The sequence below is a fragment of the Astyanax mexicanus genome, chromosome 12 (assembly GCF_023375975.1).
Source record: "Astyanax mexicanus isolate ESR-SI-001 chromosome 12, AstMex3_surface, whole genome shotgun sequence".
In the NCBI taxonomy this organism is placed as follows: Eukaryota; Metazoa; Chordata; class Actinopteri; order Characiformes; family Acestrorhamphidae; genus Astyanax; species Astyanax mexicanus.
The window spans coordinates 27157712-27172807 of NC_064419.1; the positions used below are offsets into that span (position 1 = coordinate 27157712).

A 15096-nucleotide genomic window follows, 5' to 3' on the forward strand; every position below is an offset into this window, starting at 1 on the left:
AGACACACACAGAGCGTAGGTGTTTGAGAATCACCGGTAAGATGGCAGAACAAGCACTATATTACATTAGATTAACGTGTAGTTTCAATGTTTTATGGCAGAATGCTTCATAACAAGCATAAAAAAGATCGCTAGTAGTTAGTTTCAGTAACTGTTAGCTAGCTAACTAGCTAACTTTCCAGTTCCACCTTAAATAACGCTACAGGTGGCAGCGGGCTGCAGCATTTAAGGCGGAACGGAAAAATACAATAAGCTAATCAGAGCTAATTTCAGCTCCTCATCACAGAGGAATTAAGGAATGGACCATATGAATTAATTTCTCCACCTCCTGCCCCCTTTCTGAAGAAATACAACGACCTTAAATTAACTAGTTAATCAGCAGCTGCTCCTGAACTTTAGCGCTCCACTGCTATCATCACATCAGCCCAGCAGCGTCACCTACACACCACCGCTAGTAGCCTGGTAATAAAGCAGTGTTATTTATTATTTATTTATTGTTCATTAACGTCATTGTGATATCCCAGTGATTTCTCTGTCACTGAGGACCCAAATTTCTGCACATTTTATTGTTTTTGTAACACATTACTTGCTCCAGGACCAGTGTATATTATGGAGGGTTTTTTTTCAATAAGATTCATAAGCCAGAAGCAGAAATTTTTATAATTCAAATCATTTTGAATCAAAAATCGATTTTGAATCGAATCGTGGCCCCCAAAATCGGAATCGAATCGAATCGTGAGATAGTAAACGATTCCCACCCCTATCAGACATGTACATGAAAGATGTTCAGATTCTGAATGTGTGTGTGTGTCTCACTGCTGTCCACTACTGTCCCAATAATGTTAACAAACAATAGTGTGCGCAACTCTGCCAACTACAGTTACAGATATAAACTAACCTCCTGACTCTCCTGTAAAGACATTTACCTTCTCCCATTTTTCCAAGTCAAGCTATAAATAATATTGTCTCCAGTACTGCCCAACAGTCTTATTAGCACAAACCACAACAGCGTTTTAAGCTAACTGATGTCGTAAGTAACTAACAGATGTCATCCTGCCTCATGCTAACAGGAGCTTGATACAGTAAAAAAAAAAAAAAAAAAAAAAACGATCTATATGAGAGTAACAGGATTTATTTGTATTGGCATGAGGGCACCAGGCAAGCGAGGAAGTGATCTGCTTCATAATCAACTCAGGATGTTTCTTAAGAGCACATACTAATAAATATCCAGTTCACCCACAAAACAGCAGCTAATCTATTCAAAAAAAGGCCACCCCATACCGTACCACACACACAAAAGGGATAATACAATCAACAGTGCTACTCTTCCAGACAGACAGACTGAAAGACAGACAGACAGAGAGGTTAAGTTGAGGCTAATTGTATGAAAGAAACAGATGAAGTAAAAAGACTTGGAGAAGACCTGTATAAAAACAGAAACGTATGTTGAATTGTTTTCATTAATTAGTAATTTCAGTGTGTGTCTGTATGTGTCTGTGTGTGTGTGTGTGTGTGTGTGTGTGTGTGTGTGTGTGTGTGTGTGTGTGTGTGTGTGGAGGCGTTTAGGTCACAATCTGGAGTGTTTCTACTCCACTGTGACTGATTTGGCCAGGTTTCTTGGACAGTCCACCTGCATGGAGAGAAAAAAAAGGAGAGGATGAGAAATGGTAAGTAATGCAGTAATGATGCACAGCACTGATTATTAATCTATTTAATGTGCTTCATTTTAACAGTACGCTGCCTCATTTAGGTCTTTTGCATAAGTAACTCAGTGGTGTGTTCTGTTAGGACGTGTACGTGGATATTATCATTAAGTTTAAGCGAGTAGTTGGAGTAGCTGAATGTCACCATAAGTGCAGAAAATGGGCAGCAAGAGAAAGAATGTAAAAGTGTGTAATTTAACACAGTCAATCTAATTAAGCTGAATCTAAATTCAACACAAAACAGAGCAAGATTTCACGTTATAAACCCTTAAAAAGATGTGCAAAGTTTGTTGCAGCACTATGTTCTCTAGTCTGTAAGTTATTTGTTATCATCTGACATTATTACCAGAATCTAGATCTGCTGGGTTAGTGCTGGATGTAAGTAGCCTCTTTTAAAAGTTTATAAACATTTTAACAATTCAGTTGCTTTAAATGAAGTGCTTCTCTCTGCTGACAACTTTTATAGAGATGTGGATTTCGTTTTCCAGCAGGACTTGGCACACTGCCCACAATGTCAAAAGTACCAATTGATTTTATATAGTATTCAAATTTTATGAGACATTGATTTTTGGGTTTTCATTAGCTGTAATCCATAATCATAAACAATAAAATAAATAAACGTAATACATCTATATAATATGAGTTTCACATTTTGAACTGAAATACTGAAGAAAAAAACTTAAACTAATATTACATTTTTTATGCACCTGTAACAACAACTAACCATGTTTCACCTAATCTAGAGTTTTTCTATATTTATGTATTTTTTCACATTTTTATATTCTCTTGTAATTCTTTTCTTGTATGTATAGCTTTTTCTGTTCTGTCCTTTGTGCTGCTGTAACATTGCAAATTTATCCTGTGGGATTAATAGGATTCTCTGATCATGAAAATCTTTACTGAATTAAACAAAGAGAGAAAAAGAGAGACAATGCAGTGAAGTGGGGTGTGTGTGTGTGTGTGTTCTCTTACATCGTATCCGCGCAGCACGGCCAGGTGGAAGGACAGCAGCTGCAGTGGGATGACGCTGAGGATGCCCTGCAGGCAGTCCACACAGTGGGGTACTTTGATAGTGCGGCTGGAGTTGTTTATGGTCTCGTAGTCATCTTTATCACAGATCACTATCGGACGACCCTACAGAGCAACAGCACACAAAGCAGGTGAGGGGAAAAGCCAAGGAAGGACAAACTTTTGTGAAAAACCTCATGGATCAGACAGCTTTCAGTCAAGTCAACTGCGACCTGCTTTCCGACCTTTAGTTCTAAAAGTTCTACAAGGACTACTGGCTCATACTTTACAAACTAACATACAGACACTCTGGCAGAAGCAAGAATAGAGACAGAATATGTCTGTGAAAGCCAGAAAACGAGAAAGAGAAACTAATACGCCTGAAACCTTTATTACACTCTACAACTGTAGGGGGAGACCGCGAGCACAAAATCTCAATCCTACCTAGTGGAGCTTTAAATAAAGATGCATATTTGAATGGGAATCATTAATATGGGCAATTAGTATGTGGTTATTTTGGCTGTTTTAATTATATTCAAAAATAATAACAAATAAATGCATTAAGGGACAAAAGGGATGTGCTTTTTTTTTTTTTTTACTGCACTAATCAGAATCGCTAATCAGACTCAGGGGAGAAAATTGTGATTGGGACATCCCTAGGCTCTACTAAGCTAGACAGTATCATACACTATACTCGAATAGATATAAACATGATAGATATGAATAGACATGTGGCTTCTATGCATAAGGTTCTAAGCCAAATTGTGATGCTAGACGACTGGGTATCTCCAAAACTTGAGGTAGTGAGTCATGGGAAATCAAGATCACTAAAGTGATCCATTAAGTTACCCTGTCTTCATTTACGTGACCCTACTAATGCACTAATGCAGCCTCCCTGCCACACGTCTATGTAAATAAAAGCTTACCTGTCTTGCCGCTACTTGCTGCAGAGCGTTTTGGCACTTTGTGTAGGTGTGGTCTCTCATGATGATCATAATGACGGGCATGAGCTTATCCACCAGAGCCAGCGGGCCGTGCTTCAGCTCTCCGGCCAGGATGCCCTCTGAGTGCATGTAGGTGATCTCTTTAATTTTCTGCAATAACACAAACACACACACACACACACACACAAAATGGATAACATTGCTTCTGTAGGATTCCGAAGAATACAATACATTGTGTTACCATCATGCTAGCGGCATGCCTAAATCACAATGTTTTTAACCCAAAATGCATAAAAAAATGAAATATAAAGTTAAACATTTTTTAATTTAATAATATACAGTTACAGTCATATAGCCACAATAAAACAAAAACATGAAAGAGCTGCTCAATGAATTTATCTGATTCAATTTTGAATATTCAGAAATGGGTCTGGACTCTTATGGGTTAAATTATATCACATAACTATGTTGTTTTGCATTGTTAATTCTCCTTTATAGTAACATTTTAACATTGCTTTGGGTCGGTTCTAGACTAAAATTTCCTTTTAGTTCAAATTCCTGTGTATTCCAAGACCAGGGTTAAACCCCTTTCTAGGAAAAAACAACCTTATAAGTGAGTAAATATTTAGGCAGGGATTCTGATGCTGGAAGAAATGGTACATAAAAGCTTCCTTTACTCATTAGCTGCTTCAGCCTTGTACTTCACTGTAAGCCTAAAAACCAAACATGTCTTTGATAATTGATTGCATTTGAGCTAAGGGCAGAAGGTAAAGGGCAGAGAGTAAATCTGATTAATGGTGGAACAACTACTTTTAAAGCGACTTGTCATTGGAACTAATGTCTTAATAATCAGGAGCTCTGACAGATAAGAACTGGGATGTTGTGCAGCTTCGACAGCAGAGCATCGTGATGCGAAAATCAGTCACGGGTTGTTTTTGGGCCGGCCGTGCATTTTTGTGGGACGAGCTGACTGATGAGAGTAAGCACATGGGGATGAGTTTTGGCTGGCTGAGTTTCTTCTCCCTCCCTATTTGAGCTCTGTTTATCACACAGCAAGTGAATTCAGATGAATTTATTTATTGTTCCACAAGCTGGATCTGTGGGCTCTAAATTAGAACATGCAGTGAAAGGGAGTGAAGTTCATTAATAAAAGGAGCATTAGTCAGTTTTCTTTTCTTTTTGAACAAATTCAACTGTAAAATATGTAGAATACAATAAAATAAGGATTTGTTTTAGCTCTTAGGGCTTATTTATTATAAAAGTACTGATATATGGTCGCCTTTCGTCTGAGGTCTAATTACATTTAGTAAATTTTAACTGATCCCAGATCAGCAGTCTGTCTGAGACATTTAATAGTAACAGTTTACAATAAGGGTCAAATAACAGTAGAAATCATTGTTAAATGGATATGTAATGTCTCAACTAATAATTAACTGACATTAATCAAGACATTATTAAACATTACTAAATTTAATCTGAGCTCAGCATGACTGAGTAGTCCAAGATCTCCCAGCAAGTGCCTTTATTAGGGATGGGGGTAATATTTGATTCATAGATGCATCTGGATTCGGAAGTAGACGATTCACAAATGCCAAAAATAGATTCAGACAGTCAGTGTGTATGCATTTTGCGCAATAGGCATGTGTTTTAACCTCCTAGTACACTTGAACAATTCCACATTGTGAAGTAGGCATATCTTTTGATCTAGCAATTCTCCTTGTTGTCCCAAATTTGTCTGTTGTAAGTGTGTTTGCAGCCGCACGCTAACGCAGCAAACTACCTACTTTCCTCCTCAGTCTGATGGTGAGTTTCATCTTTAGTTAGGTTACAATAAAGATCTACACATTATTTAGTTTATTTCCTACATTAAAGCTCTCAGTAACTCAGCACACAAAAAGCATCAAAGCTGCACTGAGATCTTTTAATACAGTTGTTTCTGCCTTCATTAGTTTTGTAGCTTGTTTTAATATTGTGGCCGAAGCCTATTTATTACCCTAACAACATACATTCTAGATTTTTGTATTATTAATATTTGATTCATTGAAATAACTACGCTTTTTTCAAGTAAACAGAAACTATTTCAAATAGCCTATTAAAAAGTAGGCTTCTTTATGGATCATTACAGATACTTTAAAATACCAAGTAGTCATGCAACAAGGAAAAAGAAACTACTGAGGTTTGCATTACAGTATCGGTCTTAGTGCTGTTAATAATGGCACTGAGGGCTCTCCCATTATAATAATGTTCAAATATTTTCAAACCTATGCAACCAATGCAAGTCTAAGCCCTGCAGTACTAATAGTAAAGAAGCATGGCTGCAATCAGTGCAGAGAGGCGAGTAATTGACTTCATTATATTCTGCATAAAACCCTGCTGTGAGAGGAATTTCCCAGCAGCTCAGAAATGACAGTAATTTAGTAGGAAATGTGAATTAAAGAGGGGAATTAGGGATATCACGGTTCTTAGTTGATGTGAAAGCGAAGTCTTGTTTTGATTGTGGAACTGAGCAATAAACCAAAGTATGACAACAAATTCTGTGAGGGGGAAAAAAACTGAACGAGAGAACTGAGCAAAAAGCAAAAAAGAAAGATAGACAGACAGGTGGAAAAGTAAAATGAAATAGTGAACTAACCAGTGCTCCCTCCAGACAGGTGGCATAGTGATAGCCTCTGCCCATAATGAGGACACTCTTCTGCTGGTAGAGCTCGGCGGCCAGCTTCTGGATCTCCTCGTCCAAACTCAGCACCTCCTTTATCAGATCTGCGGAGGAAACAGAGAGAAATGAAATTTCTATCCTAAAGAACTAAGCTGACATAGCAAACGTCTTGGGATTCCAGTACGTAAGTACAAGTTGTGAGGTTTTATCTGGCCAGTGTGCTCTTTGCAAGGCAGTGTGAATTATTTTGTTTCTGAACTTGTAAAGGTAAACACTCCTTGATTCAATGTGTCACATGTGTCCTGGGAATATGTCACAGACATTACCACCCACAGTGGACAGCACAGGGGATGGTAATGATTGTGACCGGCAGCATTTGGCCAGAATAGTCCATGTGAACAGACAAACGACTTAGAAATCACTTCCAGCCATGAGGCAACGCATGCATATCCCACAAATCAGTGCAGCACTCTTTAGCTTGATCGTGACATGGCCAGAATTCCCAAGTCTCCCGGAAGTTGCGGGTGTCTACCGCATATCAATAACAGCTCCTTAATGCCCGCAAGTTAGATAAAATCTCTCGGAATGAACACATACGCGCAGAGAAAGCCGCTCCCCTCGTCTGCATATTCATGAAGTGCATGCAAAACAGGGAGGGTTCTGATTGGCCTGTTCCCTGCAAAGAGTCTGTGAAATAGCCAATCAGTTTTTAGTGTGGCCGGGCAGTGTTGTGAGTCCAAGTCCAGGTCCGGGGTTATCTCCCTGAAATTAATTTTTTCAAACTTGGGATGCATGCCAAAAGTCATGGGACACAATATTAGTTCCTGCCCCATAACATTTCAGTGTATAACTGAATAACTGTCTTATTCAATGAGAGTGAATAATCCTTCATTGTCGCTACTAAACACTGGACTACTCTGCTATTTCCTGTTAAAAATGAAACGTTAAGGGAGCTGCAACAATGAAAATGGACTGCACGGTTTTGAGCATATTCAGTAGAAGCTTTATCTTCGGCAACAGCGTGAAAGTTCTTGGATAAAACCCACTGATGACAACCAAGGCTGTTTCCAGGTTTGGCTAGCTTCCCTCCAATACATTCCGTCTAATAACTAAGGTAGCGCTCTGAAAAGCAGCCATGCTTTAAAAGCAGCAAACCCACATCTTAAGACTGCTGAAAGATGAACGTCTGGGTGAAGTTTCTCCTTCACACTCTACAGACTACAGAACCGAGCTAAAAGAACCAAAACAACAACCTTCAGTATCACATTCCCCACCCACGCACCAAGAAGAACGCACCACAACAAATCAAACACAACACGTTATTAATCAGATGACACACACACACAAAAAAAACAACAGTAAAAGAATAAAGTTTATCAAACACACACACACACACACAATAGTTATTGACAGCATCAGCAGTTTTGAGTCTGATGTAGGAGGAACTGTAGAACTAAACTGCCAACACATTCCTGACCTGATTGGCTACAACACAACTCCAAAACCCCAGAGAGAGTGAGAGTGAGAGAGAAAGAGAAAGAGAGAAATAGAGAGTGCACACAAGTAAAAAGGAAAGAGACAAAGTAAGATCGACAAACAGAACAGTAGTGAAACAGAATGACAAAGAAAAAGAGAAACAAAGAATAAGAAGAGAGTAAGAGGCAAAGAAAAGAGACAGAGACAAATAGGCACATGGGACAAAGAGAGATGAGGAAAGAGACAGAAAACAGAGACAGAGCACAAGAAAGGTCAGAAGGGGAAAGAGAGAGAGAGAGAGACAGACAAAAAAAGGGCAGATAGGAAAAAAGAGGGAGACAGACAGACAGAGAAAAAGAGAAAGAATTATGAAGACAGAGAGACAGTTAGAAAGAAAGAAAAGTGTGTGGGTGTGTGTGTTTGTTTGTGTTAGAGAGAGGAGGAGGGCTCCCCATCAGATGCTTGTGTTCCAGTGGAGAGTTCCAGCAGCGACGGTCAGAGCTGGCTGATATTCTCCCTTCCAGCTGTAAACACACACACACACAAAAACACACACACCCTGGAGCTCCACAGGGACACACACATGCTGTCCAATGGCATTAGGTAAAAGTCTCAATAAAAACACACACACATACACACACATTTGTACCTGGGAGTATTTTGAGGCCCTGGATGATCTCCCGTCTCCTCGGCTGCACTGAGATTCTGTCATCACACATCAGCAGAGCGAACATGATGAGGGCCACAAACTGACTTGTGTATGCCTAGAAAATACAGACAAAAACATACACCCATTATTTTGACTTCTGAATACCAAATTCACTCTTTAAAATTCCTCATGAACCTTAAAGCAAAACCAAAACCAGATTTTAGAGTCAAATCTACAAACAGAAAAAACACAAAAAGACTAATATCAAGGATGTTAAAACTGTACAGAAAGGAGGACGCTTATCTTGCTTCCCATGCAGAGCACACACAACCTTCTGAAGTACAATACAACTTTCTAGACAGTGGAGAGGATGGATGGCTGTTTCAGATTCAGGCTGCACTCATGTCTATATTATCTTCTGGATTTTTATTTTTAGTTAAACTCAAAAAGCTGATATAATTATTGCCACCTTTTCATCATTAAACATTATCATTACTTTTATTATTCTTGCCATCACTACTGTGATCATATTAGCACACCTAAGCAACAAAACAGACGGGATTGATGTAGGGTTGATGCTCCAGTTGGTTAGGTCTAGGTTCAGCAACAGTGTGTGCTGAAAGAAGAAGGTTAGCTGACTACCTTAATATACTGAATATAGACCAGGTTAATCCATCAATGGATTTTTTCTTCCCTGATGACACGGAATATTCCAAGATGACAATGCCAGGATTCATAGGGCTGGAATTGTGAAAGAGTGATTCAGGGAGCACGAGATCATCATTTTCACACATGGATTGTTCACCACAGAGTCCAGACCTTAACCTCATTGAGAATCTTTGGGATGTGCTGGAGAAGGCTTTGTGCAGTGGGCAGACTCTACCATCATCAATGCTGCAAGAGGTTGGTGAAACATTAATGCAACACTGGATTGAAAATAATCTTGTGATTTGCAGAAGCTTATTGAAACAAGTCCACGACGAATGCGTGCCGCAATCAAAGCTGAAGACGGACCAACGAAATTTAAGAGTGTTTGACCTTTTCTTTTTTTTTGGCCAGGCAGTGTATATGGTGGCACAATTATATTTTTTCAAATAATTTATAAACAGTTAGAACAAAGGAGGATCGGTCCCTCTCATTGGCTTGGGTTTTCCCACCTTCAGCTTCAAGACAGATGCCACATCAATGGGAAATTCTTTTTTTTTTTTTTTAACTAATTTGAAGTTGTGCAGGCATTTTACATTCCTTGATCCACAGTAAAATAGTAAATTATTGGGAAGACATCATGGAAGGCATTACCACCGAGAGTGGACAGCATCATGGAAGGTAATGATCGCGAACAGTTGCATCTGGCTAGAAATGTCCATGTGAACAGACGAGCGATTCTGGTAGAAATCACAAACATTTATTTAGGAGGCCCCACGCACACACCCTGCAGGTCATCAAGGTTATTACATTGATGGATGAGGCAGCACCTGAGGATCAAACTGTTGATCTCCAGGGTTTTCATGCTTTTTTTATATCGTCACTTGGGTCACCAACCAATGAACCAACCAATCAAACAAACCTGCACTGTTACAGAGGGGTCAGGATAGGAAGAGGATATGAAGAGGATCATAAAAAGAACCCAAATGAGAGCAGCATGTTTCCACTGCTCAGTTACTGGGATGTAGGGTTGGGCTGAAGCATTCCTGATAAGCTATGTAGCTGATGCTGCATTTCCAATTCCGCTGTGCCCCATAATCGGAGCACGGCTCCAGCGATCTCCATTCGGCCACTGAAAACAGCCATAAATCAAAATGTGCACAGTGTTTGGTGTAGCTGCAATTAACGTCTGCAAAATATTTACAAAACAACTCCACCACATTATCAGGGGAGAACTTAAAGACCCCCGCGTACCCAACCACGGCAGTTTAGTGTCACTTAAAGAAGAATAAAAATTAGCCGACGTCTGAAGGACAGACCTCACCATACATCATCTGCACACTGACCACAGAAGATGAGAAGCAAAGGAAGGCCTCACAGCCTCACACGCTCAGTGTCTCTCTCTTTCCCTCTATTTTACTCTACTTTGTACACACACACACATACACACAAACACACACAGCGCACACTGAGTGAGAGAGTATGAAAGGCAGTAAAGCATGGCGGCAGCAGGGCTGCTGGAAAGGAGTTATGAATGTATTCTCCACTCTCCAGTAATCCCCTTCCACCCTCCATCAGCCAGCACACAGGGCCTTTCACTCCATTATCCCACCTAATATAAAGTGCCTGTCTGAAAATTGCCTTCACTTCACGCTTTGCCTCAAAAACCCAATACACATGCAATATTCTCTCTTAGTTAGTACTGGGCTGGATCTACAAGGCTAATGTAGCCGATTAGCATTGTGCAGACTGAAGCCAAGATCATTACTCACTCACCACAAACTGCATCAGGGTGTGAAAGGATTTCATATATACTTGCCTATGTGGTTTTTGAAAGTGAGACCAAGACATCTGTAACCATTAGAAACTGCTCTCAATTTTTTCCCACATATAAAAGTATTTGAATTTTAGATTTATATACATATGCAGTATATGCATCTTATGGTGTTTAAAACTTAAAACTTGAGACTTAACTCAAGACTAACCTGTTCTGATTCTGGACTAGCATGTACTGACTCGAGTTGTCTCAGGCCTCGACTTAAGACTTGCCTGTTCCGGCATGACTTGTGACTTGTCTGTACTGACTCAGGACAAGTTAGTAGTTGTCTCTATTAGGGGTGGGTGATATGGCTCTAAAATAATATCACGATATTTCATGGTATTTTCACGATAACGATACTTTTGGCGATATGACAAAACACTAAATTAATTAATAAAAAAATATTTAGAAGTTTATTATTGCATGCAATATGATATGGCTAACTGAGATATTAAATTTAGATCAGATCTGTAACATAAGTCAATGATCCATAATGTCATGATACTAGTAATGCACTCCAAATATCTCCATATATCCAGGATTAAAGTAAAATAAATGATACTGGACAGATGTAATCTCTAGTAGGTATATAACGGGAAATAAGAACAGTGTGAATTTTTCTTTTGCTAAAAACGGCAAAAAAGTAGTACCCTGATGTGATAATTAGGAGTGAGTGATATGGCACGATATTTAAGGGTCTAATATTGTTCACGATATTTATTTTTTTGGCGATATTATCACGCACAATATGATATGGCACACCCCTAGTATCTATTAACTTGGAACTTTACTTGAGACTTGCCAGTGTCACCTCGGAAGATGATATCTGCCTATAATGGCTTGGGAGATGAGACTTGCTTTCATTTTCTGTGGACACGTTAGTACTAACCCTAAACCTGCCTGTACTGACATTTGAGTTGAGACTTTTTTTTAGCGTCTCAAAACTCAACTTGAGACTTGCCTGTTCTGAGATATGCTTGAGATACACACTGTTTGGGACTCGGCTTGCCAATTGCCTGTAGTGACTACTTTTACCATATTTTACGGACTATAAGGCGCACTGCATTATAAGGCACATTTTATGTAACAATATTAAGAAATAAGGGTGAGTAAATTTATTTCCATTCATTTACTGTAAGTTTAGATTTCCAATATTTTCAACAGGGCTGTTAGCAGCAGTGCTAGCCACGGTTAGCAGCAGTGCTTGCCCCGTTTAGCACTGCTCAGTGCTAGTAAATGCTGCCTGACAGAGCTACACTAAGAAGCCCTCAGTGAGTGTTCTGGTAAGCCAGGGCACTATCAGCTAGCAGTTTTTCCTACGCTTGTTTTAACACGGTAAACATGCAGAATACAGTCAGACATAATTACCTCTGAACAGCAAAAGAGCTAGCGCTGTGGTTAGAGGCTAATGCTAATACTTCTCCAGCCTCAGTGCTGGAGAAGCTTCTCTGAAACTCCTTTACTGCTCCTCACAACCTGACTGGTAAAATTTATACATAAGACGCACCACATTATAAGGCGCACTGTTGATTTTTGAGAAAATGTAAGGGTTTTAAGTCTGCCATATAGTGCAAAAAATATGGTACTAGTAGTAGTACTAACTCAGGACTTGGTAGCTGATGTCAATGTGTGAAAACACAACTTAAGGCTAGCCTGTATTGGCTTAGGATTTAATACCTGCCCATATTGTGCCAGGACTCAGATTAAGACCTGTTCAACCTAACTCAAAAATTGAGTTGCCTATACTGTTTTAGAACTCTACTTGAGACTTGCTAATAATCAACTGCCCAGCACAATTTGAGAGATCAACAAGAATATGTAAGCTTTATTATGCTTTGTTTGGCTGCAAGACATACATGACTTTTTCTCCTGAAATTGTGGTCTCTGAATCTAGCTCAGTGAATAAAAGTTAAATAGAAGAAACTGAGGAGGAAATCTCTCTACACCGGAAGCCACAAAGTGTGAGCTATATCCGATCTAAACTCAATCGTCTTCACAGCCTCAGTCTGGCAAACTGGCTAGCTAGGAAGCAGTGGGTGGGAGGATAAAGGAAGAATAGATTTATACTCTTTCACAGATGGAGAGATGAGAGTGTCATTCTCTGATACCTGAGCCCCAACTAAAGGACAGGGTCTAGTGGGAGATGACTATACCAGATTTTTTTTTTCTCTCTCTCTCTCTCTCTCTCTCTCTCTCTCTCTCTCTGTCTCTCTGTCTCTCTGTCTCTGCTATATTTTCATTCCTGCTAACTATAAGCACAGAAGGACAATGCATAATACATAAGGTCTGCAACTAATGGTTATTCTATTAACGATTTACCAATATTAGAATTATATTGTATTGACCAAAGCTAAGGGATACACTGCAATGTATATTTTGGTCATATCATCCAGTGCTACATATAACTTTAAAATACTGTCATTATTTTTTCTACATGCCTAACAATACCCTTTTTTTGGAACTAATATTACTATCTTAAAAACAAACAAAAAATAGTACAATAATAATAATAATAACAATAATAATAATAATTACTAACTTTCTTTTAAGTCTCAGTTTTAACATAATAAATAAGTAGGAATACCTTTTAAATGATGCTAAAAACTTTTCTTTTTTTTACTTTTTTATGTTTATCTGAAAAATGTCTCTGGGTGCTATTGTGTACAATAAAACTGAAAGAAAAAAAAAAAACTAAAATTGACTGCCTGAAGCTAAAAGGTGTACAGTAACTGAACTTTTATTTGTTTTAGATTTAATGAAGCTCCAATCAGATCTTAGGTCATCAATTGTGATTGTGATTGTTTTTCCCCAATATGAACTACAGTATGAGTACAGCACTAACAAGTAAATACATTGCGATATATTAAGTTCATGTACTTTGCTGCTGTTACCATAAGTCCTGTAAGTTGCTTCTTTACATCCACCACCACCATATGTCGAGACAACCTCAATAAAACGAAACCTTAAATCAAAACTTGGCCTTAGGCTAACTAAGGGGCCCCATAAATACACTGTAACACACTCATCTGAAACCTGAGTGCTTATAAAGCTTTTCCCATGTGGTCAGAAAGCATTGTAATAAGTGATTTCAGACTTTCCCAGCTGGCTCAACTCAACTATTCTGAGAAGTATACAACTTACATTAGCAATTATAGTACTTTAGTCAGGCCAAAAACACCACCTCATGCATGCATTCCAGCCTAAATGAGGCCATGCAATAAATCTTCAGTGACTGTAATGCGATTTGAAGTGGGGCCAATCTATAGATTTCTGCTACGTCCGGTATTTTTAGCTGTCTCAGTGGTAGCATGTTCGAACACCTGCCATAGATTTCACAGCGGCCTAATTTCTAAACAAACTTTAAAAGTGTTTCTCTGTAAATATTTAGTTCTTTGGAAGCCTAAGGAGTTTCAAAACCTGCTTTCGTTCAGAAATACACTTGTGTTATTAAACAAGATTCCATTCTATAAAGTAATTCCATCTGTGCTTGAGAGTTAAAAATATGGATGAAAATGCAAGATTATGATACCACTTCCTCTTTTACCAACAAAACTATTTCTGTATTAAGTACTAGTGAACTAACATTTAAAAAAGCTATTTAAGAGTGGCAGCTAAACAAACTCCGGTATAGGTATCGAATCCACAACCACTAAGCAACCACTGTCCCAAAAACAACAAAAAAAAAAAAAACCCTGATAAATGATAAATTAGGGCTGTCAACATTAAAGCATTATGCAATTAATTTGTAATCAGTAACGCATGATTATTTTTTAAACGCAATTATTTATAACACCAAGTTTGACCCCAACTTCGGCCATAATCTGCCCTACCCCCGCCCAATGTGTGTTTTTTCCTGGAGCGATTCACTTGTTGTCAAAACAGGAGCTGGTCTCTATCCGAACCATCTTTCAATTATATTTATTTTTATTTGAGCTAAACTGCAGATAGAGTGCAGTTTAATCTGATATATTAGCCAGATAATATACTGCCATGAACAAACGCTGTCTCCATGTTGTTTACAAGCGCAGTAACATGCAGCGTTTACTGCTTGTGGACGCGACACTCCATTTATTACGTGTACATCTGCGCTGCATATCCTACTGAAAACACTGTGTAGTGCAGTGCCAAATTTTCAGCATTCAGTGTTAAAGCAGCTTCACACTGTACAGATATACGTGCTGGAACACAGAATCTTC

The 15096-nt window shown here is 38.8% G+C and overlaps 1 protein-coding gene across 1 annotated transcript in view; it reads right to left on the reverse strand.

Annotated features, from left to right (window-relative positions):
- Positions 1-1112: 1112 nt before the first annotated feature.
- The window catches only part of gfpt1 (glutamine--fructose-6-phosphate transaminase 1), a 35563-nt gene continuing 21579 nt past the window's right edge, over positions 1113-15096 (reverse strand). Inside the window, exons 15-19 of the mRNA XM_007234760.4 lie at positions 8437-8551; positions 6288-6415; positions 3638-3805; positions 2676-2837; positions 1113-1630 (exon numbers count right to left, since the gene is read on the reverse strand). Coding sequence (XP_007234822.2) covers positions 1586-1630; positions 2676-2837; positions 3638-3805; positions 6288-6415; positions 8437-8551 — 618 coding nt within the window. The 3' untranslated portion in view covers positions 1113-1585. The remainder of the gene's footprint in view (positions 1631-2675; positions 2838-3637; positions 3806-6287; positions 6416-8436; positions 8552-15096) is intronic.